Here is a 26815-nt window from a genome sequence, read left to right on the forward strand (position 1 = left end):
TATGTCTAGCTGACATCTAGAATAGTAGGTGACTGGATAGTGCTATATAGTCACCAATTTTATTCCGATAATAAGACAAAGCAGCTGCACTACCAGAACTAGAACTAACAACTACTTTGGAAGATGTATTGAACATAGTTTGCAATTCTTTCCAAAAAGACTTCTCTACTCTAACTGAAATAACCGTTACAGTATGGCAGAAACCAGGTCCTCCGTTATACAGGGCAAGCCATTCAAGCCTTGGTAAATTCTTCCTCGTCACTCATATCTCCACCAACTTCCCTACACCATTTGTACACCTGTGCCCTGAACCTATCGGCCCGTAATAATCCACCACGGATCTTGTACAGCGAGCGAATAAATTCTTCTCCTCGCTGAGCAGCAATCTGAGCCAGTTGACGCGTGTCTTGCGCAATCTCCGGAGAAAACCCAAAATCACGATCAACTTCGAGCTTCGGCAATGCAAAAAAAGGCTCTAATTCATTTGTCGTTTGGTGACGAGTTATCCGTCGTGTAATAGCTCGACCGCTATCGTCATTATCGCTGTTATCATCGTGACCGTCGCCAGCTATGCCATTTCCGTTCACATCATTGCCATCATCTTGTTCAAACTTCACTGACTCTTTCCCGTTACCATTTACACCATTTGGTTTTGAACCATTTTCTTTCGCCTCTACGTCTTCGCCATTAGCTTGTAGATCATTTTCTCCGTCGTGGTCATATAATTCTGGAAGATGTAGATTCTCATCACGGATGTAAGCTGGATTGTCGCCGAGGAACGCTGCTAGCAGCCTGTTAAGCTGAGAAACCTGAGTCTGCTCTGTGCAAATCAAGTCCAAAGCTCGACGTGCTAACGTTGATAGTGTAGTTCTGGTATAAGCCTTTGATATCCCGGGATGGCCAGGCAACTCTGAAGGGTGACCAATTGGAGAGAGAATGGCTGCGAGAGTTAGCTCGTGCGCAGATGCTTGCAATGATTAGTTCACATACCTTCCAGATCAATACCAGCATACGGATCATCGTCATCATCTTGTATGTCATCTACGTCGCCGCCGTACTCATCCTCATCATCACTAAATCTCGTGTCCTTGGGTGAAGACTTCAGACGTATGATTGCTCTACGCTTGCTGGCGTACTCGACAACCTTCACAATCATCAGAAAATAAACAAAAAAAGAAGCCCAGTTAAAATGATCACATACCTCAGTCGGCATTGCCGCCCCATAAGCCGTTCCAAGACGTCCTTCGTGGACTGTCCTTGCTTTGCGCTTCAGCTTGCGCCCGTGATTAGATACTGCAGCACCCACTGACTCGTCCGAATCGGAAGCTGGTAGTCACAAAAAAAGTAGTCAGTGATCTGCAGCTTGTAGCATTATTCAAGTTTTACTATATATACGCATACCATCTTCGCGACGTTCTAAGGCCGCCTTGAACCGCCTGGACCACAAAGGTAGGTTAGCGGATACTTGCTCAGGCTCGATTTGACTCACAGGCATACATTATCTCCTCGATTAGACTTTGATCCACCATTTCGTATAGCACGCTTCAGATACACAAACAAAACAGCAATATACAAGAAGAGCAAGTGCTGGATTTGAGGAACAGAGAAAGTAGCAGGATGCTATTGCCCGACGGTGGTCGTCTTCACTGTCAATTAACCTAACCACAGAGCGCCGCACCGTCGCCATAAACCTTATAATATTTACCCGGCCCGGTATCCCTACTGCCTCGCACTAGATATTGTTGCTTGAGTCTCTCTGTCTCCGTATCTTACCAGTTATCTCAATTATTGAATAAGATTTATCAGCTAGCTTTCATTGTATACGCTATTAAGTAATATGGCTATATCTCGTGCAATCTGATCATAACACAGCTGAAGGCAAATTGATCTATTCATATTCAACAGCTTCGACCTGGCGTTTATTTGCGTAATATAGCGTTTACTCCATATACTTGTTAAACAAGACAATTAGATTCTAGCGATTGGCTGATTATCACCATGGATCTTTATCCCATAGAGTACATGTGCCATAACCTGCCATTAATGGCACTGAGTGGGCTTACAATTGCACATAATTCCGAGCCATTGCATATAAGCACTTCAGGATTAGAATCTCCAGCTGCAGTTGATCCTGATTTCCCAAATTCGTTTGAGCTATACAAAGCATTTAACGACGATCACCATGAAGCTATATGGGAGCCAAGGGCGGTCAAGTCTGACGCGAAGCTGCAACCGACATTTCGAGTTATTGCGGTTGATAAAGTAAGTACTCCTCACTTTCGCTTGATCTAAGACTAACATAAGTAGCACTATCGATTGCCGTCTAAGAAAGCATCACCTCTGTCTCCGAGATCAACGTCTTCCGTCTCATCTGGTACTAGATCTCCTGGTCTTCATTCACCTTTATCCCCTCTTTCGCCAGAGTCCCCGCTATATCCAGATGGAATCATGTCTCAATTTTGGCTCAGAAAATATCGGAACTTCCTGCCATCAGTAGTAGTATCATTTCACGAAATTTACACGGAGACTGAGGAGGTACAGATGAAGATCAATAATGATAGTGAACTCATAAAGGAGCTAAATGAGCAAAAGAGGTACTTTGCTGAACGCAACGTCAAATTGACAGCGGTGATTGTCAGCCGAAAGTCAATTCTAAAAAGTGTGGATTTGAATGATCGAATAGCATATTTGCGCAAAGGCACTGGGCTAGATGCTCGATCAGGTTTATGCTTTGTACCTCCTAGTTCTCCAGTTGAGATTCAAGTTTTTGCGAAAGAGTGAGATCAAAATTGTTAGATTCTTGAGCCATTCTAATTTTGAACTATACAGACTGAAATCATTTCTATCTCCTTTTGCTCTCGATTTTTATGGCTCATTATTGAAGCATGCGCGTAAGAAACGTGGACACAATGGAGCTCCTGCACTGACTTCTCCGTCTATGCAGCTTCTTTCACCTCAAGGATGGAACGTGCGATACGAACTCAAGCAAGCGGTTTTTTCAGAGTATAGGCAAGATATAGATCTTGCCATCAAATTCTATGGAATCGCGTACGAATCTTTACTAGAAGTATTCAAAACAATCCCGGCTGACAGTTCACGTTGGAACGAGGCACGTGCTCTCTTAGATGCAATCGCTTTCAAGGTAAGAAAAACACCGAATAGCTTTATCATCTGTTGGAAATGATGCTGATTTGTATCAGATTTTAAAATGCAATCTGTACCTTAACTTACCGGTAATGGCGCAAAAAGTTTTCAACGTTCACCTCCAGAGTATTGCCGGCTTGGTTGAACACACGTTCTCCACGACTGAATCTTATAGTTTTTATGGATGGAAAGCACTTCAATATCAGGTTCTTGCGCAACTACTTGATCTCGTACCTGAAACTATATCACCACGTTCTGTTCCATTCGTAGGTGTTGATACGGAAATAGTCGGACCGGAATTTCCTTCGTTGAACGTCCTGCATCATACTGGATACCAGTATCTTAACGCTGCTCATCAGACCCGAATGCGGAAACAATTGAGCCGGAGCTCTATTATTGGCGTATATGATACATACATGACACTTCCGCCGGACCAGGAATACACTGTTGATCACAACAGTTTAATTCTGGGATTCTTGGAAACTGCATATTCGAGATTTGTTGGCGGAAACGAATCTCAGACTCGAATGCAGGCACATATTGCTCATCAAATGGCGCAGATATACTTCTCTGACGAAAAGTATCCTGATGCGTTGAAATATTTCTATTTAGCCGAGGGACTATATCGAAAAGAGCGATGGAATTACTTACTAGGTTATATTTTAAACGATGCAATTTATGCTGCACAGCAAGTGCAGGATAAAGAGCAGCTTGTAAGGCTCCAACTGGAATTTCTTAGTGAAGGTCTGGGCCCATGGAACAAAAATGCAGTCAATGTTCCACAGTTCATACAAACCAATGAGGAAAAACCAGATGGAGAAGTTCCCGAATACGTCATTAGCTCTGATAACATTCTAAGCTTTTGTAAGTTATATTATTGTTAATGTTACTTAGGACACAAACTGATGCCAATATAATATAGTCGATGTCAACTTTGCGTTCATGATATCAGAAACTCATGTATCGTCTACAATTGCAAGCCAGCTGACAATTCAATCAAAGCACATTGCGGCCGCCGGTGATGTGATACCGTCAAGTTTGCAAATCAATTTCAGCGGCTCTGTCAAACCTATTGTTATTACTCATGATCCGTCTGTGTCAGCTTCAAGAATTAAAAAATTGAAAATAGACGATGGAGACGATATTCAAAAAGCTACTGCGTCACTGCAATTCAAGCCCAACGACATCATGACATTTGAAATCTTGCAATTATTGAAGAAGGTGGAAACGGTTTCAGCAGTTTCTGTTCTATTTACATTTATTCAAAAATCATTTGTACTGAAATTAGCGATCGACCTGGATACGGCTGAACCTGAACGTGCTATTTCTCGTTGGTTTGTTGAGGGTATGAGATTTCTAAAACGTGTTGCTTATGTTTGTGATCTGCTAACCTCGTGGTAGATGATGAAACGCTTCATTCTCAATATTTAAGCAGTCTCGTACCCAGATCCTTAACGTGTGTACTTTATCGTTCGCCATTTATGAGCACAATACTAACATGACAGTGTCAAACCTAAACCTCCACGAGTTGTGATCATATCCAATGTTAAGGGTCCAGCATACATTGGCGAAGAGCTTTCGATTCCGCTAACTCTTACAAGTGAAGAGCCTGAAGATATCAAATTGTCGATGTCAGTTAAAGTGCAAAATGTAGAAGATCAGCTAGAGATTACAGGATTCTGGTCAGATGACGACACTAAAGGAAGCACTATTGATTTGGACGTCATAGCTTCGGGTTCAGATTCCATTATTCGAGATTACACTATGCGAATGCCGAATGAGACATGCGATTTGGTGATGGTGGTCACGGTGACATATCAGCTGTTATCTGATCCTGAGATTGATATTAGTAAAACTCATGTGATTGATTTGCCAGTAATATTTCCGTTCCAGGTATCTTATGACCTCACGCCACGCATATATCCAAAGAAGTGGCCAAGTCCATTTTTCGTGTACGATCTTCAATCTCATAGCCCACCAATTACCAAAAGATGGTGTTTATCGGCGACAATCGATGCTGTCGATATGTCACATATGGAAATTAGCGATTACGATTTCAAAATCTCGAACAAAACTGGCATTGACTTACAACTTCTCGATGGACCAAAGGAATTGACTCATGGACCGACGCCTTCGGATCCATATACCCACTCATTTATACTTGACGTGACCAATAATGATGCCGTTGAACGCAGGGTAGCGAATGCCGATGCCCTGCTTACGCTCAAATGGCGCAGAACCACTGCTAAGAATAAGGGAGAAGACAGTTATAATTTTTTTGATTTGCCGATATTGAAATTGACCTTCCCGCTATTAGAGCCACGCGTTCTTCTTGATGTTGAGTCGACCTCGTCAGATTTAGTTCATCTGGTATATTATATTGAAAATGCCACTAGTCATATCTTGACATTTTCCGTGACGCTAGATCTGAATACTGACATGTCCCTATCTTATCCGCTTCGTCACCAGCTTCGGCAGCAACTGCTCTCTAAGGATCCATCAGCAGCAACGGGAATCGGAGGCCGTCCATCACATGACGAAAGTGATAGAAGACATAGCCTGTCTCGCGACCAGGCCCCTCCTTTACAACAACATTCTATATTTAATTATGAAGGAAACAAACAGGTTGGAGTCCGGGTCCTGCCTTCCACATGCAGAAGGCTTGATTATGATCTGCTTCCATTGGCTGTTACATCTGGATGGCAGAGAGTTCCTGCGTTGAGAGTATACGACACCCATTTTAAGAAAAGTCTGAGCGTGTTCCCCGCAAGTGAAAAATTTAGAATCGATTTCAAAACTGGAGCGGTGTATGTAAATATTTCGTCGTCGTCAGAGGATCTGAGCAATAATCTTGGAAGTGAACTATAATTATTCGCACTTTTTTGGTATATTGCAGTAGCCAGTTCTTAAATGTCTCTATTTAGCAAAATATTTTACATTGCATTTCGTATAATCGAAAGTAAAAAAATAGTAATTGGCAAGAGGTAATTCTACGTATATTAAGAAAACATCATTCTCAAAGCTCATATGACTCTTTCTTTTCCTACAAGGGCAGAACGGGAATTTAGTAAGCCTCACCCTTCTCTTGCTTGGCACGTCCGTACTTCTTGAGGCGAATAGCCTGGACAGCGATGAATCCCGAGGCATCAGTAGGCTGGAAGTCTCCAATTTCGTCCATGGAACTCTCGCTAGCATCGTAGAGTTTCTCGGTCTCGGAGGAGCGGCCAAGAACCATAAAGTTGCCTTTGTAAACCGCGCATCGGACCTCACCGTTGACGTTCTTCTGCGACGGGGCAATCATAGACCGGACGTACTCGCACTCAGGAGTGAAGTACATACCGTTGTAAAGCTGACGAGAGAAAGTGGTGGTCACGAACTGGTCACGGATAGCACGAACCTCGCGGTCAAGAACAAGGCCCTCGAGATCGACGTGAGCGGAGCGAAGAATGGTAAGACCGGGAGTCTCGTAGCAGCCGCGAGACTTCAAGCCGATGAAGCGGTTCTCGACGATGTCGATACGGCCTACACCGTTGCGACGAGCGATGGCGTTGGCGGTGAGAAAAAGCTCGACGGCGTCAGTGACTTCCTTGCCGTTGTCATACACAAGCTTAACTGGAATTCCCTTTTCGAAGTAGATGGTGAACTCCTCAGGCTTATCGGGAGCATCCTGTGGGTCGACAGTGAGCTTCCACATATCCTTTGGCGGGGTGGTGTTGGGGTCCTCAAGAATACCAGCCTCGAACGAGATGTGAGCAAGGTTCTCGTCGGTACTCCATGGCTTAGCGGCGGTCTGCTGAACGGGAATGCCCTTCTCAGCAGCATAAGCGAGAAGAGCCGAGCGGCCGGCGAAACGGTTGAAGAACTCGGGAAGACGCCACGGTGTAATGCATTTGATATTGGGCTGCAGAGCGTAGAAGGAAAGCTCAAATCGAACCTGGTCATTACCCTTTCCAGTGCAGCCATGAGTGACGGCAAAGCAGCCTTCCTCCTCAGCAACCTTGATTTGAGCACGAGCGATAATGGGACGGGCGAGCGAAGTTCCCAAGAGATAAACGTTTTCGTAAATGGCATTGGTCTGAATAGCAGGGAAGCTACCGATATATTAGCCCAACAAAGTCCAAAAAAACGATTCATATATAATAATGAAGCCTACCAAAGTTCCTCAATAAACTCCCGGCGAACGTCGACCAGGACGTACTTGGAAGCACCGATTTTCAAAGCCTTAGCACGCGCAGCCTCAAAGTCCTCCTCTATAGAAATTGTATTAGAGCGATAGCACAAACTGCAAAAATTCAATTATAAGAACTGACCCTGGCCAATGTCAGCCATGAAGGCGATGACTTCGTATCCTTGTTCAAGGAGCCAAGCAAGGATGACGGAGGTGTCGAGACCACCAGAGTACGCAAGACAGACTTTTCCTTTAGAGGCCATTTTATGAATGATCTTGCGATAAGTTAAAAAAGATTCTGATTTGGTATATACAATAGCAAATCCCTTATACCAAAGTAGTAATTGTCGGCTACAACAACAAACAAGATAATTTTAAAAAGAAAAAAATCTCGAAGAGCACTTCACGATGCCGGATATTTTTCTTGCGATGACTCAAACTTTAAAATTCTGGCTGTTAACCAAATTTACCCGAAACCTGATTACATGTTAAGGCGTTTGTATCGCTTTGGGTTAGGTTACACACTAAAAGCAACAATTGAAGCTGCTTTCCGGTTGTTCAAACATAGCTTTCGGTATTTGGTTTCAATGCTATACGAGTTTGGCAAATTGATGAGTATGCAATAGAGGAATTATTTATTGTCTAGAAAGAACTTGAAAAATGCAGCATCAGAGCGGATTCACCGCTTTTTTGACTTGTACTCTGTTGACAGCCCTCTACGTCGGTGTTTTGTACATCCATCCAGGCAGTAGACCAAGTGCCACTATTTCTCGAAACGATTCAAATGTTATTAAATATCGAGTCATTGCGATTACAATAAGCACAGTTATAGCCGCAGTGATGACTTCATGGATTCTCAATGGCTGGCAGTTTTCTTTGAATCCTCTGTATATCATGGTATCCCTTCGAATGCTTCCCGCTCCGTCATTTTTCGAGCTCTTTAGATCTAGCCTGCTTATCACTGCTATTCTGTTTGTTGGACCGTTGACAGAAAAACTCATCTTCTCTCAAGGTTGGAGGGAGTTCGATCAGAGTTTCAAGACCATCTTCAGAAGCTGGATCAACTTGCGCAACTACATAATCGTAAGTCAAGCATTTCTGCAGCATATTATATAAATACTGATAACTGCGACTCAACCAGGGACCATTTACCGAAGAAATTTTTTTCCGATCTTGCATAATATCTCTAGAATTGCAATCTCGCATGTCCCCCAAAACAGCAATCTTCGTGACTCCCCTCTACTTTGGCATCGCTCACCTTCACCACGCGTACGAATCTTATATTCAAAATCCAGCATATCTCAAAATAGTCATCCTCAATTCTTTATTTCATTTCGCTTTTACAACGATATTCGGATGGTATGCAGCTTTCTTGTTTATGCGCACCGGCAGTTTTTGGCAGCCATTCATCGCGCATGTGCTATGCAATTTAATGGGTGTACCACGGGTTGGTGCCAGATTGGAAGGACCGCGATGGTATACGCAACTTTATCATGCATTACTGGTCATTGGATTGATCGCTTTCGGAGTATTACTGGGACCCCTGACAAAGTCATCGAGAGCGATTATGTAGTTATGAATATGATACATTGAAATTTACTAGAATATGCTTATCGAATATTGGCACGACATAGACGTGACAAACACCCAGATAGCTGGAGTAACGTACCGACACCGTCTAAAATCCGCATATGTGTAAACCCGATTTCCTTATAATTCTGTTAGCTCATGGATTGACTTCAGCAAATATCATTGACTTACTTTGATGTACTCCAGTCGCTCAGGTTCGCTCAGCCCGTCCACTACCTTGACAACTCGAAACATCGTGCCAATAATATCAACGGCACTGTATCCCTTATCCCAAAGCTTCCTGCGCAAAATATTCAGAGCGCTGTCAAGATCTCCAAGCTGACAAGCTTTAATCATCTCCTGCACATCTGTAGGATGAGGACTGTCGACAATCTTCCAGACATTATCCTCGTTCACATAGCCAAATCCCGCTACTGTACTTTGTAGATTATTAATTGCCTGTCTCATATCTCCTTCAGCAGAAAAAATCAATGCCTTCAGTCCACTATCGTTGTATTTGACATTTTCAAAATCAATAATCTCCTTCAATCGCTTTAACACCTGTGCATCCGTCAGCCGAGCGTAGCGCAAGATAGCACAGCGAGATTGTAGCGGTTCGATGATTTTATTAGATTGATTGCAAGCAAATGCAAAACGAGTGGTTGAAGAATACACCTCCATCGTTCGACGTAGCGCCTGCTGGGCGGCCGCAGTCATACTGTCCGCCTCGTCAAGGATAATGATTTTTTGCCGGCCAGGAGGGAGATTTACGTGCTTTTGCGCAAAAGACTTGATCCGGTTCCGAACAGCATCCACGCCTTCAGATAAATTAATAAAATATTTCAGGCAATTTCAATTTTATTCAGATGTTTGTACTGACCTCGTTCATCTGAAGCATTCAATTCAAGTACACCCTCTTTGTAATTTTCTCCTAGTAACTGACGCGCCAAGCATAGCACTGATGTCGTCTTTCCTATTCCCGGCATTCCCTGAGATATATTCAATACTATGCTTTTTAATATAATGAAGTAAGGATGCTCACTGAAATAATTATATGGGGCATATTGCCGTCTCTTGCAATAATCTTCAACCGCTCAACAGTTTCGATATTGCCGACAATATCATCTAAATATATCGGCCTATACTTCTCCACCCTTCCGCCAAATATTAGCATACTGGAAGATATGAATAACCATCAAATAGATGAAATCACCATGGCAATTCGATCCCTTCGCTTCCATCTTTGCTCTTTTTTTCGAGAATCGATCCGCGCTTCAAAGCATCGAAGGATGATTCTCCGGTACTTTCGGTCATTGCTCAATCAAATATATATTTACAACCAATGAAGAGAAGAAAAGTTATCGGGCTGATAAAGTATGTTGATAAAGTATGTTGATTATGATTGAGCAGTGTCAATATAGGAAATACGCGACGACGCGTTCGAACGCGACCTTTTCTCAGCAACTTCGTGGCTTGTAATATGTGGCTTGAATGCTGTGGCGCTGACAATAAGATTGACTCGTTATTATTTCTCACCTCCCTATTCTGTCCTTCGATTCCAAGGAGGTCTAATAACCGATCTACAAAATAGAGGTATTTTGAGCCTGATATTGAGACTGTGAATGGTTTAGCGGCGTGTTAAAGAAGGCATACCATCTGAAAGAGAGCTTTTGATAGTAGTGGTTTCTTCATATACATATGATCTCTGATCATCACAAAAATGTTTTGATAAACATCAAGAGATCACAGTATTACATTATTCGAATTGCGCGCTATATGAAGATTTAGCTTTAATTCAAGGCGCTCTGAAAGGTAGGATGCCGATGTCATCGCGTCTGACAATCAAAGAAAACACTCCATCAGAATCGGGATTTTCGGATGGCAGCACAGAAAACTCGTCAACTGACGATGACCAGCGTGCCTGGATGATAAAAGTTGGATGGTCTGATGGTAATACTGCCTGTCATCCATCAGGCGACTTTCTGGATCCGAGAATCCTAAAAAATGGCCGACTGAATTATTATAAACAGATAGATAGACAGGATTACAGATATAGCAACTACCAAACAAAACTAGGCAAGTTTGTCGCCGAGTCAGTGGATGATCTAGCAAATAGATATCCTCGTATGTATAGATTTAATGTGCAGGTCTAATTTGTTGAGCTAACATGTCATAAATGTAGATCAATACTTCATCCTCGAAGCAATACCAGAAGGCTACGCTCTATTTGATCACCAAACACAAGGTAGATCTGACGTCTATCTTTTCGGTCACCCTACAGGTCATCCTTTCAGAAGCCCAAAAGAGTTTTTACCTCATTTACAGTGGTTGATAGCAGATTTCCAGCACATTTACGCAAATTGCCGGTGTGGTCCATGTAAAACTTTGACCGCCCGACATAGTACGAAAATAACCTTTTCGCTTCCGAAAATCTCAGGTGCATCAATATGCAGTACTCCTAAATCGTTTGAAGAAATGGATATTGAGCGCAACGAGGATTTGGTTAGCTCTGCGGGAATCTACCGATTAGGGGAAATTGTATGGTTCGAATCAGATCCGAACGACGTTGATCTACTACAAACCTCAGATATAGGATACGACGGATCGAAGCGCATTCCAGCAATTGTCGTCAACCGCAAAAAAGCCCGTGAAAACGAACATTTTATCGGAAAGCTTGAGCCAGATGATGAACTCGAAATCCTGGTCACGGTATATTCGATTCTTATAATTCCTGACGGACTACTAGGCCGCATTCCTGAAGGCCGACTAAAGCCATATCTCTCCATAAACATGCCTCCCTCTATTATCAACCGCCAGTATCTTAGCCCATTCTTTGATCTTGTTAAGACTTGGACACCTATTGTACCTCTTGAAGCTACAGATCTTCATCAAGATTATGCAGGAGTTTTTCTGGGTGCAGAAAAAATCTGGAAAGGAGATGCTGTCCGTTTAGTGCCAATAGAAAGTGAGACTCTGCTAGAGCTAGGTATAACCGGCGCTGAAGTAGTTTTTATTGAACGAATATTCGTTGTTCATGGTGAATCGGCACCGCGATTTGAAGGACAGCTATGCATAAAAAACCCCGCTTACGGAAGTGATCCCGACGAGCCTTACTGGAACGGTTTACTAGAAGATGATCAATCGGCATTCCTGGAGATTGAAGAGCTTGCGGGTCGCTTTTATAGACTGAATAGTCTCGAACTGAAGTCGTTACCTTCAGCACCTACTGTTGCAGTGAGAAGAGTAGAACGGCGCAGACAGCTCTTGAAAATTAAGAATTTGGACTTCGATATTGAGGGACTGTAGAGATACTTATAGCTGTTGATTTAATATTATTTTGCCGAGTAATCTCGGTGAAAAACATAATCCAAATGCAAATCTATATGTATACATATGTATATTTAAACTGCTAATAGTTACCAAATTGTTCAACCTTGCTCCACTATATCTATAAAATTACCAATTAAAACAAAAAAAGAGCTTTTCATTACACACCCTAAAAACTTAAGGCTTTAATACCAATCATCAGTATTATTAACAACACACCGCTGAGTTCCTTCAACAGTCTCAACTAATTCACCAATGACATAAACTTTCTCGCCGCCTTCTGCCAACAATGCACTCAATTCTTCAACAACATCCTTCTTAACAGTGAGAACCATGCCAATTCCCATATTAAGAGTTTTGTTGATATCCTCCACAGGAACGTTTCCAGCCTTTCCGATCCACTTGAATACAGGCAGAACGGGCCACGTACTCCCGTCAATCTTGGCCGATAAATGAGAAGGTAGCATACGCGGCACGTTCTCGACTAAGCCACCGCCTGTTATATGCGCCATTCCAAGAATGAGTTGCTTCTTAATAGCCGGCAAGAGCGATTTGACATATATCCGCGTAGGAATGAGTAGACTCTCTTGAACAGACACAGAGGCATCCCAAGGTGCTGATTGATCATAAACGACACCAGCGTACTCAATGATCTTGCGCACAAGAGAGAACCCATTAGAGTGCACACCTGCAGATGCGAGTCCAAGTAGCACATCGCCAACAGCCATTGCATCAATATCAGGTAAAGTCTTTCCGCGCTCAACGGCTCCGATGGCAGTTCCACCCGCATCATAGTCATCGTTGTGGTAGATCCCTGGCATTTCAGCAGTCTCACCACCAACAAGTGCACAGCCAGCAAGAATACAGCCATCAGCTACGCCACTGACGAAAGCAGAGGTAACTGAGATATCGAGATGCGAACAAGCAAAGTAATCAAGGAACATGAGCGGCTCGGCTCCTTGCACGACGAGATCATTGACGTTCATCGCCACAAGATCTATACCGACGGTATTGTTGATCCCAGAAAGTTGAGCAATCTTAACTTTAGTACCAACGCCATCAGTGGCAGCCACAATAAGCGGGTCTTTAAATCCAGCAGCCTTCAAATCAAAAATGCCACCAAACCCACCAAGTTCGGCATTAGCACCTGAACGAGCCGTAGATTTGACCTTAGCCTTGATTCTTTCGACGAGCTCAGCACCGTCATCAATTGACACTCCAGCTTTGGCATAAGTGAAAACCTCGGCGGTTTTTTCGCGGAAAGCACGATAGGCAATATCCTTGCGGTACTGCATGTCCTGTAAGTGAATCTTATCAACACCTAAATACGCTTTCTTGACGGCTTCTTGAAGCGAGTCCGCAACGGCAGAAGCAGCAATTACACGACCGCCGTCAGAGACAAGTTGACCAGAGGATGTAATTGAAGTTCCAGCGTGAAAGATAAAAGTGTCATCACTGTTGAGAGGATCGACGATGATTGGCAGCTTCTTCTGATACTTTCCTGGGTATCCACCCGCGGCAACGACGACAGTGACACCATATTGACCACTGGTCTTGATTGAAATCGCGTCAAGGCGATGGTCACAGCATGCAAGAAATATCTCGGCAAGATCGGTTTCCTTTGTAAGTAAAGGTAAGATCGACTGCGTTTCGGGGTCACCGAAGCGCACATTATACTCCAAAACCTTTGGGCCGGAAGCAGTAAGCATAACACCAGTGAACAGCATACCAACGAAAGGAAATCCATCTCTTCGCATGCCGTCAATTGTAGGCTTAATGATAGTCTTGCGAATCTCATCAATGATGGAGGGAGTAGCAACAGGAGCGGGAGCGTAAGTTCCCATACCACCAGTGTTCGGCCCATTATCGCCGTCAAATATACGCTTGTGGTCTTGCGCAGGAGGAAGGTCAACAACAGTATATCCATCGGAAAATGCAAGGATAGACAGCTCGTCGCCAACGAGGCATTCTTCGATGACAACCTCGTCGCCGGCGTCGCCAAAGGCGCGATCTTCCATAATCTCCTTGAGAGCGTCGTAGGCTTCCTGCTTAGAAGTCGGTATCAGGACTCCCTTTCCAGCAGCAAGACCCGCGGCTTTGATAACAACGTTATGGTCAACAGAGTCAACATAAGCTTTGGCTTCCTCAAACTTGCTAAAGTTCTGCATGACAAGAAAAAGTTAGTCCCAGATTATTACTTCACAATCAAGAGGAGAGAGCCACTGACTTGGTAGGCGGCAGTAGGAATGTTGTGCTTCTTCATAAAATCCTTGGAGAAAGTTTTCGATCCCTCCATGCGAGCAGCAGCCTCTGAAGGACCGAAGACTCTAATACCAACTGCGCACAAATTAGAGACGGGGATGTCATTGTAGTATCAGCACCAATTACATACTCTTTCTAAAGCTAGTCTCAATACCGTCAACCAACGGCTGTTCTGGACCAGGAATAACAAGATTGATCTCTTTTTCGAGAGCAAAATTAACCAAGGAGGCAAAGTCTGCGCTGTCGATAGGAACGTTTTCCACGTTCTTGAGACCATGAGCAGTACCACCATTGCCGGGCGCGACCCAGATATGCTGGACGAGCGACGACTGAGCTAGTTTCCAAGCCAGAGCATGTTCACGTCCGCCGTTTCCTACGAGAAGGATGCGCAGAGACATTGCACTCGAGGTTTTGGGGTAGGAGATGGTTGCGTTGAAAAAATTAAAATTCGAGACCAAAAAATTTTGGTGAGTAATTCCCAGCGAAGCGAATCACATGACTCAATAACAGATTTTTTTGAGTTCTGATATTTTCAAGTTTAATAGCGGACAACCACTGCTCAACTTATCCTCAACTGTTCACAAGAAATAATCCATATAGACCGAAACAACAATGCAGCGGTCATTCACAATACGCGTGCCTTGCTCGTCGGCCAACATCGGCCCCGGCTTCGACGTCGTCGGCCTCGCTCTGTCCATCTTCCTCGAGCTCAAAGTTCGAGTGGATCCCTCTGTCTCGGGCGTCGAGCAGAATTGCAAGATTCTCAATGTTGGTGAAGGTGCGCAAGAACTGCCTACACTAGCGGATCACAATCTTATTACCAGAACCGCGCTTTACGTGCTCAAATGCCACGATATCCGGAGGTTTCCTGAAACTACATTCGTCACGATTACGAATCCAATTCCCCTCGGTCGCGGTCTTGGCTCATCTGGCGCGGCAGTTGTTGCCGGTGTCATGCTTGGAAATGCAGTTGGTCAACTAGGACTGTCAAAGGACCGAATGATGGATTACTGTCTGATGATCGAGCGCCATCCCGATAACGTAACTGCTGCTATGATGGGCGGCTTCGTGGGCTCATATCTGCGCGAGCTCGACGCTGCAGATATGGAACGCAAAGAGATTCCTCTGGCGGAAGTTCTTCCCGAACCCGCTGGAGGTCTCGACACCGGCTTGAAGCCTCCTGAACCTCCGATTGGTATCGGACATCACATCAAGTTTGGCTGGGCTAAAGAAGTCAAAGCAATTGCAATTATCCCGGACTTTGAGCTCTCGACTGCCTCCTCGCGAAGCGTTCTACCAAAGGCGTATCCCGCAAAAGACCTCATTTTCAACCTGCAACGTCTCGCTGTCCTCACTACGGCCCTCACTCGCTCCCCACCAGACGCTGACCTCATTTACCAGGCTATGCAAGATAAAGTCCATCAGCCATATAGGAAAACTCTCATTCCGGGATTGACAGAGATCCTTGCTTCCGTGACTCCAAAGTCACACCCTGGGCTTCTCGGAATCTGCCTGTCGGGTGCTGGTCCTACGATTCTTGCTCTTGCCACTCATAACTTTGATGCTATAGCTGATGAAATTCTTGCTAGATTCAAGAAAGAAAACGTGCATTGTGTTTGGAAGTTACTTGAGCCGGCATATGATGGAGCAGAATACATAAAAGGGTAGCTAATGCTAGCATTTTGTATAAAAGTTTTCGGTTTGTTTCATTCATTTAAAATGGTTCAACTAATCAATAGAGTATATGAATATTCTCAAGTATATCAGACATTTGTTCCCCACTGTCTCCTTCTCCCATCCTAAATAGCATTACAAAACAGATATTATTATATAAAACAAAAAAATTGACATATAATGCAACAGCTCAACTATGTAAAAAATGCAAAAAGTGTAAAAAAAAAAATATATAAGAATAAATGCGACTAAACCCCATAAAAAAATTGACTCCGTAAAGTTGATCTATTATATTCCAATTAAGCGCAGTACCTGAAGAAATCATTATCAGGTACACTGGTAGCCCAACTCTCGATCGTGTTTAGTGTAGTATAGATCATAGATCCGAGTCCAAACAAACAAATGAACACATCCAATCCCTTCATAAACGTTGTATTCGCACACGCGCGATAATGAAGTAATGGCGGATATATGTACGTAAGCGGGATACAAGCAAACGAGCCGATTAACGCAACAAACTTGTCTAGATCGTCAGCTCCTCCCCAGGCTACAAAGGCCGTGATCAGTACGACGCCCATGCGAAACACATTCTTCGTCCATTTAGCACGGCTATCATGCTTGCCTGACTTCGGGAACCAAGCATTCTCCATGATGCGAATTGCAGGAAAAAGTTGAAGAGGAGTCGATAGCAAAATAGCCATAGCGTAGATAAACTGCACAGAGTTGACGAGACGGTTGTCCTGAGGCATGTTGAGAATAACGACAGTCTCGACATTCGACCCATAAGCGGCATACGACAAAATTCCCATCGAAATATAAACAAAAGTGATAATCGCCATCACAATAGCAATAGCGGAATAAAATTGCTGTGGCTTATGCATTGATTCATGGATCGGGATTACAAGTCCAATACCTTCAAAAGTGAAAATCGCAGTACCAATGAATAATGTCCAGTCTTTGCTGTTAAATGCAGCAATGTCAGAGACTCCGTGTTCAACCAAGACGCGTCCATCCCAGAAGTAGACATAAGCGAGACCAAGTAAGATAAAGAAATCAGCAATCAACGCAGACAGCGATAGCTTGGAAATATTGCGAACCATTGAAAGTGGAAGGAAGACAATAAGTTGCAAAAAAATCAGATATCGCACCGGAACCAGTACGCGACAATCGGTGATAGCCATAATGAATGCTTGTAAGTTCTCTGAAGTGAAGACAGTGTAGGCAGCCGCGAAACCGATTTGAGATAAAACAATCGACGTTAAAATAAGCATGCGCACTTTTTTACCATACAAAATTCCTCCCATATCTAATCAATATGTTAGCTTCACAGTCACAAAAAAAAGAAAAACAAAAATGCAGGCATACCTCCAAAACTAGCATTGACAGCCATACGAGAGTCGATAAGCAAGATAAAGCAATAATAAGTCAAGACGGCAACGAAGAACAGAATGGCAGATGAAAACAGCATGCCACCATTATAGTAAGCCTTTGGCAAGAACAGCACACCTGTTCCGACAAATCCTTTGAGCAGCAACAGAATAGCCTTGGTAGCGCTAGTGTCTTGGACGACTTGACCCGAACGATGCTTGCTTGCGACAGCCACAGGCCTCTTTGCCAGTAAGCCGGACTCTTCGTCAATCGAATTAATGGACGAACCATCAGAGGCAAGATCTGAGACGCCAGTGTCTACAGATGACCGACTCAAATGGCGACGAAGCCGTTGCTGGAGACCATCATCGGCAGTCATTGAGCTTCGAATGGTACTAGTCTCGCCATATTCACTGAACTCGTCACCTTCAAACTCATCGTCGTCTTCCTCTAAAGATTCACCAGCAAAATGACCATATACGCTCAAGAATTCAAGGAAGTTGCGAGTCAAGAACGGACGCGGGCGAGGCTGGTTGAATGGTTCTAGAGAAGCTTCGACGATAAGGCCGCTGGCGTTAGCACTACTCTCACCCACTTGGGCACCATTGCTCAGCAAATTTGCGCCATAACCGTTATTGTTCTCAGAAGTACCTCGAGCTTTTGAAAGAAGGTAGTTTCGACGGAAGCCACCAGGGATATGGATGTTGTGAATATTGAGAGTGTCGTCTTCAGACAAGGGTCGCGGGATATCACTGAACGAACGCGAACGGGGCTTGCGACTTGAGTCTACGTCAGAGTGAACACGCTGCCAGTTATAAAGTTCGCGTGTAATATCGCCGCCTTGCAGTGTCAGGTCGTAGAAATTCGGGTCAACGTCGGAATCGGATCGAGACGGTTCTTGGGACTGTGACTGGTGCTGCTGCTGTTGCTGTTGTGGCGCAGGAGAAGCGCGAGCAGAGGAGTTGATGGAAGAAATAGAACTTGATCGTTGGTGCATCTTTGAAAAAGAGTTTGCGTACGAGGCCGGGGAAGACGGCTTTGGAGAGACGAGGTGGCGGCCGATAGTGCGAACAAAGGACGGGTCGTAGTCGACCGACGAGACCGAGCTCGGGTTGAGGTTGTTTACGATCGAGGTCGACGATAAGCCAACGGAGCTCGCAGCGAGAGGCATGTTTGAGGCGGAGGCCGCGATGGAAGTGTTTGGTGCAGGACTGCTGGCTGCTTCAGGGTCACCTTGCGAGCCGATTCTGGCAGCAGGAAAAACTGCAGCCGGGCGCGATACAGTGCGCAGGGAATCGAGGGAGGAGGCGGCGGTGGCCATCGTTCCAATGGAGGAGACAGTCGCAGTGGAGCTGTTACGCCTGTGAGGGATGTCTATTGAAGAAGACGGCATTGTTTGCTGATATATCGGGATGGGAAGAGATAAAAATTGGTGTTGCGGGAAAGAGAACTAATCAGTTGAGACGTTGGGAGCAATGGAGCATAAATGTGAAGTATACGTGAACATATGCAGTAAGGTGAAATGTAAGATATTGACTAACTTCGAGGTAGAACAGTATAACAGATTAATATTGTCTTTGTCCTAAGAATCCTGAGTAGTTCAGAATGGTGTAAACAAGTATCTAATACGAAGGGAAAGAGTAAGCGAAGCAGAGCAGAGCAGAGCAGAGCAAAGCAGAGCAAAGCAGAGCAAAGCAAAGGCCTGGGGCACGTGCTGCGCTCGGGGCTGCCGCCCCCTTAACTCCTCCTGCCTTCTTCTTGATAATTGTTACTGAGGAGATATTGCTATATTGATTTTAGTAACACTTGGAGAGTTTTCTGGATGCTATATTGCCATTGTAAAAATCTATCAGACACTATCGCGACTATAAAATCGCTATCTTATCCGGATTTCCGATCTGATAACAGCGCAGGGTCCTTCTTCCCGCAGTCTTCGTCTTCGTCTTCTCTCCTCTCTTCTCTGAATCCGTAGCTCATCTGCGTATAATCAATACTAATTTTTTTCTTATTCCTCATACTTCTTGTTGGCCCATTGCGTCGTCGACAATCGCACTAGCTTGTATACGCTATCGAGCCGGGCTGGAATGATAAGCGACCTGTGTCCTGGGGCATGTCGCACGGGCTCTCAAGCAAGGTTCATCCGCGTATTGATTCCCAGAACAACCGGAGAAGCCGATATCCAGCTGCACACTCTTCCTGGAGTCTCTCGCGCTCTTTCTCTCTCCCTCTTCACGGCTTTGTCTCTCTAAACAATGCCTACTCCTTCGCTCTGGCACCGGGTGCGCGGCTGCTACAGCCCAAGGCACAGTCCTATTGCTGAGGAGGCCACTGATGAGAAAATTGCAGCTGATCCTTTGGCCGCAAAGATGGGTACCTTCTCTGGCGTACGTTCTCGATGCTTGTTTATTAATTTCTCTCTTTTGCTACGTTGCTGACTCTCTCTCTTCTAGGTCTTTGTTCCGACTACTCTCAATGTCCTCTCAATTCTTATGTTCTTGCGTTTCGGCTTTATTCTTGGCCAGGTTGGCGTCATCGTAATGATCGGTATCAACTTTTCCTCCCATATGTTCTAGACCTCGCCGTGATGCTAACTATTCACCAGCTATCCTTGTCATGTCCTACATCATCGATCTTCTCACTACCCTCTCCATTTCAGCGATCTCTACTAACGGTACCGTTCGTGGCGGTGGTGCTTACTATATGATTGCCCGGTCGCTCGGCCCTGAGTTTGGCGGCAGCATCGGTATCGTCTTCTATATAGGTCAAGTGCTCAACGCTGCCCTCAACGTCGTCGGTTTCGTTGAACCTATTCTTTCGAATTTTGGAAATGAGTACGGCATCACGTCAAAAATTCTTCCCGAGGGTCGCGTATGTCTATCTTTTTATCCCATGTTTCCCTAGATTCTGGTTTTTAACGATCTCATATCTTGCAGTGGTTTGAATTCTTGTATGCGACTGCTCTTCTTCTGCTCTGCACCGGGGCTTGCATGCTTGGATCATCGGCTTTTACGAAAGCCGGATATGTCCTCTTTGTCATTCTTGTTCTATCGACCCTCTCCATTCCTCTGTCCGCTTTCTTCACTCACGAGCACTACATCCCCGAATTTGATGTTGTCTACTCTGGGCTATCTCTCATGACTCTACAGAATAACACGCTGCCACATTTCACAGCTGGAGCTGCTGGTAGTGAAATATCTGGTACGGAGAATTTCCAAGATATTTTTGGCATCTTCTTCCCTGCTACTGCCGGTATTTTTGCCGGGGCAAGTATGTCTGGAGATTTGAAGACACCTGGTAAGAGTATCCCTAAAGGAACACTCTACGGTCTCCTCATGACTTTCTGCTTCTATGCACTTGTCATTATCTCCATGGCTGCGTCTATACCTCGGCAACTTCTCTACACTGACGTGCAAGTGTTGCAGACTGTCAACTTGTCAAAATACGTCATCATCCTCGGCGAGATGTCGACCGCGCTCTTTTCATCAATTGTTGGTATTCTTGGTGCTGCCAAAGTGCTTCAGGCTATTGCTCGTGATGATATTCTTCCGCAGCTGCGTATATTCAAGCAAGGCACAAAATTAGGTGACGAACCAATCTACGCCGTCATCTTCACATACGTGCTGTGCCAAATCACAATTTTGCTCCCGGTCAACCAAATTGCGAGTCTAGTCACAATGGCATTTTTAATGACATTCATTGTTACAAATGTTGCGTGTTTTCTACTTAAAATCAGTTCGGCGCCGAATTTTAGACCATCATTTCACTTCTTTAATTCAATTACCGCGCTTGCTGGCGGTGTCTTTTGTGTGGCCACCATGTTTGTCGTCGATGGAATTTATGCGAGTATAATCATTGCTGTCCTGATTGGGTTGTTTATAATTATTCATTACCTGACTCCGCCAAAATCCTGGGGTGATGTCTCGCAATCGTTGATTTATCATCAAGTCCGGAAATACCTCTTACGACTACGACAAGATCATGTCAAGTTTTGGCGTCCTCAAGTGCTTCTATTTGTGCATGATCCACGATCTTCATGGAACCTGATTCATTTTTGTAATTCGCTAAAAAAGGGAGGGTTGTATATTCTTGGCCATGTTGTGGTCATGGACGATTTCCAGACTGGTTTGGCTGAAATGAAGAAGCTCCAATCTGCATGGGTCAACCTTCGCGATGTTAGTAAGGTCAAAGCATTCGTGCAAATGGCAGTCGATCCGGACATTGTCTGGGGCGCAAGGAACGTCGTCATGCAAGCTGGCCTGGGTGGTATGAAACCTAATATTGCAGTTATGGGTTTTTTTGATGTAGCTTCTTACAAGAAGCGTACTGCAGCTGGCGAGACATTGACTCCCGTCAGCACTAAAGCAGAAGGCGAGCGCCGACATCCTGTTCTACAGCATTCCTACAAGCGGAAAGTGAACCTTGAATCTCTACCTACTGACGCAGTGAAACCTGGTCAATCGATGGCAATCACAGAGTACATGAATATAATTGAGGATTTGCTTGCGATGCAAGTCAACGTTGCACTGGCTCGAGGATTTAACTTCCTAGAGTTACCGTATAGCTGGGATAAGCAGTCGGAGCAGACAAAGAAATACATTGATCTCTGGCCTATTCAAATGTCTGCACTATTACTCGAGCCTAATGGAGAGGGATCTGTGCTATCGACCAATTTTGACACATATACGCTGATCCTGCAACTGGGCGCGATCTTGCACACCGTTCCCTCGTGGAAGAGATTTTACAAGACTAGAGTTCTCGTTTTTGTCGAATACAAAGAAGACGTTGACGAAGAACTTGGTCGGGTTCGTACGCTACTTGAAAGTCTACGTATCGAGGCTGAAGTCTGCGTATTCTGCTTATCTGACGGTAGTGTACCGGCTTATGAGACTATCTTGCACGGCCGCGCTGATGCCACTGGTCGAGTAACCCAAGCGCTTGCTCGCGAACCATGGTGGATCGAACTTCAAGAGGCGCGCAACTTGCTTGAGCGTGCGGATCTGATCGAGGCTGGTGCACCAATTCCGATGGCTTATCTTAATGGCGAGGTCTCCGTGCTTCCGTCGGCAGTTCGCGAGTCATTGTCGACTGCTCCATCGATGACGAATCTCACTAATATTGCAAATGCAAATGAGGTTCCTGAGCTCAAAAAGTATCTGAAGAAGCGAAGACAGACGTTAACGCAGATGCAGAAGATTGGAATGGCGTTTAGTATGCAGACTTCGCGATTAGCCGATGAGGAAGTTGAGTATGCAGCGATCGACGACTCGGAAGATGAAGATGAAGACGCAATCATTATTGGTGAGGATGTTGATGACGAAGGATACAATACAGAGAGCACGGGTGTCGCTAGCGGTAGTAGTAGGAATGGCAAGGATCAAGATTTGTCGCCGACAAATACGGTGCTTTCTAAGCGTTCTGCGTCTACTTCTAGTTCTGGAGCCACTCTGTACCGTGCACAGGCTGCTGCTACGGCCCTTGCTGAGCAGACTGAGCAGCAGCTTCAAGAGGAGCAAGCTAGAAATCTGATTGATATCGAAAACGAGGCCGGATCGTCTTCTTCGAGTGCAATGCAGTCAGAGTCTAGTGCTGCTGCAGGGAGACCCAAGTTACTTCACCAGTCTTCTCTCGCGACAGTCAACGGCACTACCCGCTCCAGAAGATCTATCCCGCACTTTAGTGGCCAGACGATGCCACACTCAGAAGTCCTTGAAGAAGAGGATGAGAGACAAAAGACAATTAGATTTGCCTCACATCAACGCGCATCGTCGTCATTGGGCTCGATTGCTACTCCTCTGCCGGCCGCTGAGAAACCAATAACCTCCGCCGCATCGGTTGCGTCTACCGCATCCTCGTCTGTCCCGTTTAAGCACCCGCTTGCGCCATCAACGACGACAGCTTCATCGTCGCGTCTCTCTCGCACTCTCACCAACGCCTCTCACTTGCCATATCACGATGACCGCTTCCTGTCTTTCAATGACTTGCCTGCTCGTGCGCAGCATTTAATCCTTAACGACCTTATGCGCGTGCAATCAGCGGATGCAGCAGTGCTTCTTGCGACGCTTCCCGCGCCTATGCCGGGAACATATAAGAGTGAGGAAGATTGTGTTGCGTATATTGAAGAGTTGGATTTGTGGTTGAATCAATTGCCGCCTACGCTCTTGGTACATAGTCAGAGTGTCACTGTGACCATGGCTTTGTGATCCCTTTTTTTTTTACATCTTTTTCCTGTTCTTGACCTCGTTTGAGGTTTTTTTTTTCTTATCTTATGAATTGGTGATATTTTATGAAAAGTTTCGACATATATTTGGTGTTTGGTTTTTTTTATGATGATTTGGGACAAATGTTGGTATACAATATATGAGTATGCCATAAAGCAAGAAATCTTTATATTTTTATGTGGAGGTTGATATTATGAACGCCAGGAGCTCTATAGTTCCTTTTTTTTCTCTTTCATGTGTGTGAGGAGGTATCTCATTTGGATTATTTTGCAGGTTTTCGAAGTTTGTTTTAGTTTAGCATTTTCTTGTGGAGAGGGTTGGATGATGATATAATTATCAGGGCATTGGTGTATGATATGTACACGTATTTTCATAGAGCTGTTTCCATTTGAACGAATTATTACTATTAAGTAAAACAGAAACAACGTAATGTTAACGTAACTAACGTATCCCGTCATGCGCAAACAATAAACTCCAGAGTAAATTCCCAAATTCCAAATTAAAAATCGTAATGTGCAACGCTCCACAAATTCTGCATCTCATAATGTAGAACATCCTACTTAAAATTTAAATACTCCAGTAACTTGCTAGGGCTGAGCCAGGTCGTAGGTTCTTGCTGTTGCTGTACAGGTGCTTCAGCAAGTCGATCTCCATTGTTCACCCAGAATAAAACAACGGCAAGAAAGCCCATAAACACCGCCATTTTTGCTGCGGTAGCAACAATCCCGTATGCCATTCTCACGGCCTGGTTGACTATCAAGAGCGAAAACCAAAGGATGACGACAAGTAATGCGACGGAGATCAGGTCCGGGTTGTCGGTTGTTAGGGAGCGAAGTGGTGGCTGCGCAAGGTCGTAGATTCGCAACAAGATGAATTGAGTGTAAAGGTAGAGTTTTTGGAGATACGGAACTGTTGAAGTGAGTTGAGAAACGGCATCATTTAGAGTGACCATTGCGCAGACGAGTGTCGTGGTGCTCAAACGATAGTTGTTTTGTATACAGCGTCGATCCAAGTAGTCAGAACCCAGGTAATCAAAGCGTTATCAAGTATGTCTTCTCAGTGTTGATAACGATGATCGCGCCGATAAGTTTAGAGCTTGGGTCGAACGCAGCTATGAATGTTAATAGTTGAAGATAAATATTGTGATTTACAAGATTAGACGTTCGTCATTGAATACAAACAAATTAGAGTTTGTGTTGCTTACCTGTTGTGTAACAACTCTATTGCTTCAGTTTTTATTGATTTTATGGTTTTATCTAATTTAAAGTAGTGAAAACTGTTTATATATTTGATATTATATTAATAGCATGATAATTACTCCTAATTAACTTGTCACCAGTCGTATAGCCAGCTTGTATAGAAATACAGTTTAGGGTTTTACAAATACCAGCACTTGGCTCAGAGCTCCCATAAATCCAAACCGAATTTCAGCGAGATATGATAATACGAGACTCTCGAAAAAAAGGTTCTTTATTTTTACGCGGAAAAGCATAGATGGATAAATGATTATATTTTATCCTAATCATATCTGAATGTTTGCTATAAGCAGGTTCACGGCGTTTCGAGCTGGTTCACGGCCATTCGTGATAAGAGCAAGATATCATGTCCTTTCGGCTTCGCATGCAAAGTATCAGACTGATGGATTAGAAGCGTCACTGTCTTATGATACGACCAGCAGAACAGAAGCTTCTGCGACAACAATAACCACAACAACAACAACAGCAGCCAGACATAAAGGCACAAAGTCAACAACCGAAAGAACGCACAGGGATGAAAAGTGGGAGCGTTTTCGACAAGATCTTCCAAGCGTATCAGAGACTCGAACAAGTCCCATTCCACGTCCTTCGATTCTTCTAATTTCAGTGCCGAAACCGGCAGTCGAGATAGATGACGAGCTATACCTGATCAATCTTTTAGCTGGTATGAACAGTCGAGGGAAATTCTACTTCTACGATGCTACTTTTTTGCGCGATCAATCTTCGGAAGCTGGGATTTGGCTGATACGTCTAGAATCAAATAATCTGCTTGCACCGTGGGAGACATACGATGAAAGATATAAATGGCTGAAAGGCGCACCAAAGGGTACCAAAATCCTCAATTCCTCTTTCTGGAGACAAGTATTTGTGCGGGATGTGCCGTATTCTGAATGGCGCTCGCGCAAGATCCTGCTTGATTCACTGCTTACAGAGAATTCAGGAATTATCTCTCGCCGTCATATTCCATTTGCGCCAAACTGGGTGCGCTGGGAAGGCGAGGGCTATCCGCCAGAGAGTTATCCACGCTCGATTGTATTTTCAATCACGAATCCGGATCTCGCGATGAGAATCGAGCGAGATGGAGTGCTACTATTTGATGAGCGAAGGGAAGCATTTCGTGCAAGAATAACAGGCCGGTTGGGACCTACGTTTGAGGAGAGAAGCGGATAGTAGATGTATACTATTGCAAATATTATTTATTGCCTTATTGATGATAGTATATTCAAATAAGCCTCTTATACTGCGGCGCGTAATCATTACTAATCATTCTTATGTAATATATCAATAATTATGCGTGACTGCTTTTATGTGTAGGGTTTAGTATGGCCACGAGAATTGTGTAACGCAAAGCCCGGGAGATTCAATCGTTTCGTCGACATCGAGCAGCAGACATAGCTACGTTCAACTATCTACAATCTTTCTATTTTCCCCCATATCATATTTCTAGTGCATTATGTCGCAGGGTGAAGTTCTGATTCTCCGTGGAACCCTTGAGGGTGAGTTGTGTCTTTTTCCGGTTTCTTTGTAGCACATGAATTCGTTGAATACTGACATGTTTTATTGGTTATAGGTCACGCTGGGTAAGAAGATACTTATATATAATATTATGAATATGAATATGTGCAACAAAGATTCTAACAAGTGTTTTGATGTCCAGCTGGGTTACCTCCCTCGCCACTACCCCCGAAAACCCCGATCTTCTGTTGTCTGCTAGCAGAGACAAGTCTCTTATCGTCTGGCAATTGTATGTTTGGGGGGGGGGGGGGGGGGGGGGGGGGGGGGCGGGGGGGGGGGGGGTGGGGGGGGGTGGGTGGTGAGTGGGGATGGTG

The 26815-nt window shown here is 44.4% G+C and overlaps 13 protein-coding genes across 13 annotated transcripts in view; 7 read left to right on the plus strand and 6 right to left on the minus strand.

The window, feature by feature from the left end:
• Positions 1-20: 20 nt before the first annotated feature.
• On the minus strand, positions 21-1614 carry V2V93DRAFT_371205 (RXT2-like protein). Its single transcript, XM_066910448.1, has 5 exons — positions 1498-1614; positions 1402-1436; positions 1202-1326; positions 991-1144; positions 21-940 (listed from the first exon to the last, which is right to left on the minus strand). The coding sequence occupies exons 1-5, from the start codon at positions 1527-1529 to the stop codon at positions 234-236; spliced, it is 1053 nt and encodes a 350-aa protein (XP_066765467.1). The 5' UTR covers positions 1530-1614; the 3' UTR covers positions 21-233.
• A 154-nt stretch (positions 1615-1768) lies between these two features.
• V2V93DRAFT_371207 (Gryzun, putative trafficking through golgi-domain-containing protein) lies at positions 1769-6094 on the plus strand. Its single transcript, XM_066910449.1, has 7 exons — positions 1769-2262; positions 2308-2777; positions 2830-3142; positions 3201-4008; positions 4067-4489; positions 4546-4600; positions 4650-6094. Exons 1-7 carry the CDS (start codon positions 1999-2001, stop codon positions 6010-6012), a joined length of 3696 nt encoding a protein of 1231 aa, XP_066765468.1. The 5' UTR covers positions 1769-1998; the 3' UTR covers positions 6013-6094.
• Positions 6019-7727, minus strand: V2V93DRAFT_371209 (argininosuccinate synthase). Its single transcript, XM_066910450.1, has 3 exons — positions 7455-7727; positions 7298-7394; positions 6019-7235 (listed from the first exon to the last, which is right to left on the minus strand). The coding sequence occupies exons 1-3, from the start codon at positions 7573-7575 to the stop codon at positions 6209-6211; spliced, it is 1245 nt and encodes a 414-aa protein (XP_066765469.1). The 5' UTR covers positions 7576-7727; the 3' UTR covers positions 6019-6208.
• Positions 7728-7880: 153 nt separating this feature from the next.
• On the plus strand, positions 7881-8915 carry V2V93DRAFT_371210 (CAAX protease self-immunity-domain-containing protein). Its single transcript, XM_066910451.1, has 2 exons — positions 7881-8395; positions 8454-8915. Exons 1-2 carry the CDS (start codon positions 7973-7975, stop codon positions 8883-8885), a joined length of 855 nt encoding a protein of 284 aa, XP_066765470.1. The 5' UTR covers positions 7881-7972; the 3' UTR covers positions 8886-8915.
• On the minus strand, positions 8885-10390 carry V2V93DRAFT_371212 (P-loop containing nucleoside triphosphate hydrolase protein). The gene is made up of 5 exons (XM_066910452.1): positions 10095-10390; positions 9924-10035; positions 9762-9870; positions 9074-9699; positions 8885-9021 (listed from the first exon to the last, which is right to left on the minus strand). Exons 1-5 carry the CDS (start codon positions 10193-10195, stop codon positions 8923-8925), a joined length of 1047 nt encoding a protein of 348 aa, XP_066765471.1. The 5' UTR covers positions 10196-10390; the 3' UTR covers positions 8885-8922.
• A 46-nt stretch (positions 10391-10436) lies between these two features.
• On the plus strand, positions 10437-12314 carry V2V93DRAFT_405827 (uncharacterized protein). The gene is made up of 2 exons (XM_066912661.1): positions 10437-11005; positions 11064-12314. Exons 1-2 carry the CDS (start codon positions 10699-10701, stop codon positions 12185-12187), a joined length of 1431 nt encoding a protein of 476 aa, XP_066765472.1. The 5' UTR covers positions 10437-10698; the 3' UTR covers positions 12188-12314.
• On the minus strand, positions 12194-14920 carry V2V93DRAFT_371216 (phosphoribosylglycinamide synthetase). The gene is made up of 3 exons (XM_066910453.1): positions 14601-14920; positions 14436-14545; positions 12194-14370 (listed from the first exon to the last, which is right to left on the minus strand). The coding sequence occupies exons 1-3, from the start codon at positions 14866-14868 to the stop codon at positions 12394-12396; spliced, it is 2355 nt and encodes a 784-aa protein (XP_066765473.1). The 5' UTR covers positions 14869-14920; the 3' UTR covers positions 12194-12393.
• A 113-nt stretch (positions 14921-15033) lies between these two features.
• Positions 15034-16331, plus strand: V2V93DRAFT_371218 (GHMP kinase). The gene has a single exon (XM_066910454.1). It carries the CDS (start codon positions 15083-15085, stop codon positions 16136-16138), a length of 1056 nt encoding a protein of 351 aa, XP_066765474.1. The 5' UTR covers positions 15034-15082; the 3' UTR covers positions 16139-16331.
• V2V93DRAFT_371219 (transmembrane amino acid transporter protein-domain-containing protein) lies at positions 16164-18941 on the minus strand. The gene is made up of 2 exons (XM_066910455.1): positions 17510-18941; positions 16164-17450 (listed from the first exon to the last, which is right to left on the minus strand). Exons 1-2 carry the CDS (start codon positions 18903-18905, stop codon positions 16444-16446), a joined length of 2403 nt encoding a protein of 800 aa, XP_066765475.1. The 5' UTR covers positions 18906-18941; the 3' UTR covers positions 16164-16443.
• Positions 18942-19671: 730 nt separating this feature from the next.
• V2V93DRAFT_371220 (amino acid permease-domain-containing protein) lies at positions 19672-24140 on the plus strand. Its single transcript, XM_066910456.1, has 4 exons — positions 19672-19896; positions 19963-20056; positions 20115-20380; positions 20446-24140. Exons 1-4 carry the CDS (start codon positions 19765-19767, stop codon positions 23710-23712), a joined length of 3759 nt encoding a protein of 1252 aa, XP_066765476.1. The 5' UTR covers positions 19672-19764; the 3' UTR covers positions 23713-24140.
• On the minus strand, positions 24040-24874 carry V2V93DRAFT_347359 (uncharacterized protein). The gene has a single exon (XM_066907908.1). It carries the CDS (start codon positions 24680-24682, stop codon positions 24287-24289), a length of 396 nt encoding a protein of 131 aa, XP_066765477.1. The 5' UTR covers positions 24683-24874; the 3' UTR covers positions 24040-24286.
• Positions 24875-24979: 105 nt separating this feature from the next.
• V2V93DRAFT_371222 (uncharacterized protein) lies at positions 24980-26234 on the plus strand. The gene has a single exon (XM_066910457.1). The coding sequence runs from the start codon at positions 25263-25265 to the stop codon at positions 26154-26156; it is 894 nt and encodes a 297-aa protein (XP_066765478.1). The 5' UTR covers positions 24980-25262; the 3' UTR covers positions 26157-26234.
• A 401-nt stretch (positions 26235-26635) lies between these two features.
• V2V93DRAFT_324868 (40S ribosomal protein RACK1) overlaps positions 26636-26815 on the plus strand; it is a gene marked incomplete at both ends in the record, with an annotated part of 1172 nt that continues 992 nt past the window's right edge. Inside the window, one exon of the mRNA XM_066907486.1 lies at positions 26636-26730. Within this exon, the coding sequence (XP_066765479.1) occupies positions 26636-26730 (95 nt within the window). The remainder of the gene's footprint in view (positions 26731-26815) is intronic.

The sequence above is a fragment of the Kockiozyma suomiensis genome, assembly GCF_038497685.1.
Source record: "Kockiozyma suomiensis strain NRRL Y-17356 unplaced genomic scaffold V2V93scaffold_8, whole genome shotgun sequence".
Taxonomy (NCBI): domain Eukaryota; kingdom Fungi; phylum Ascomycota; class Lipomycetes; order Lipomycetales; family Lipomycetaceae; genus Kockiozyma; species Kockiozyma suomiensis.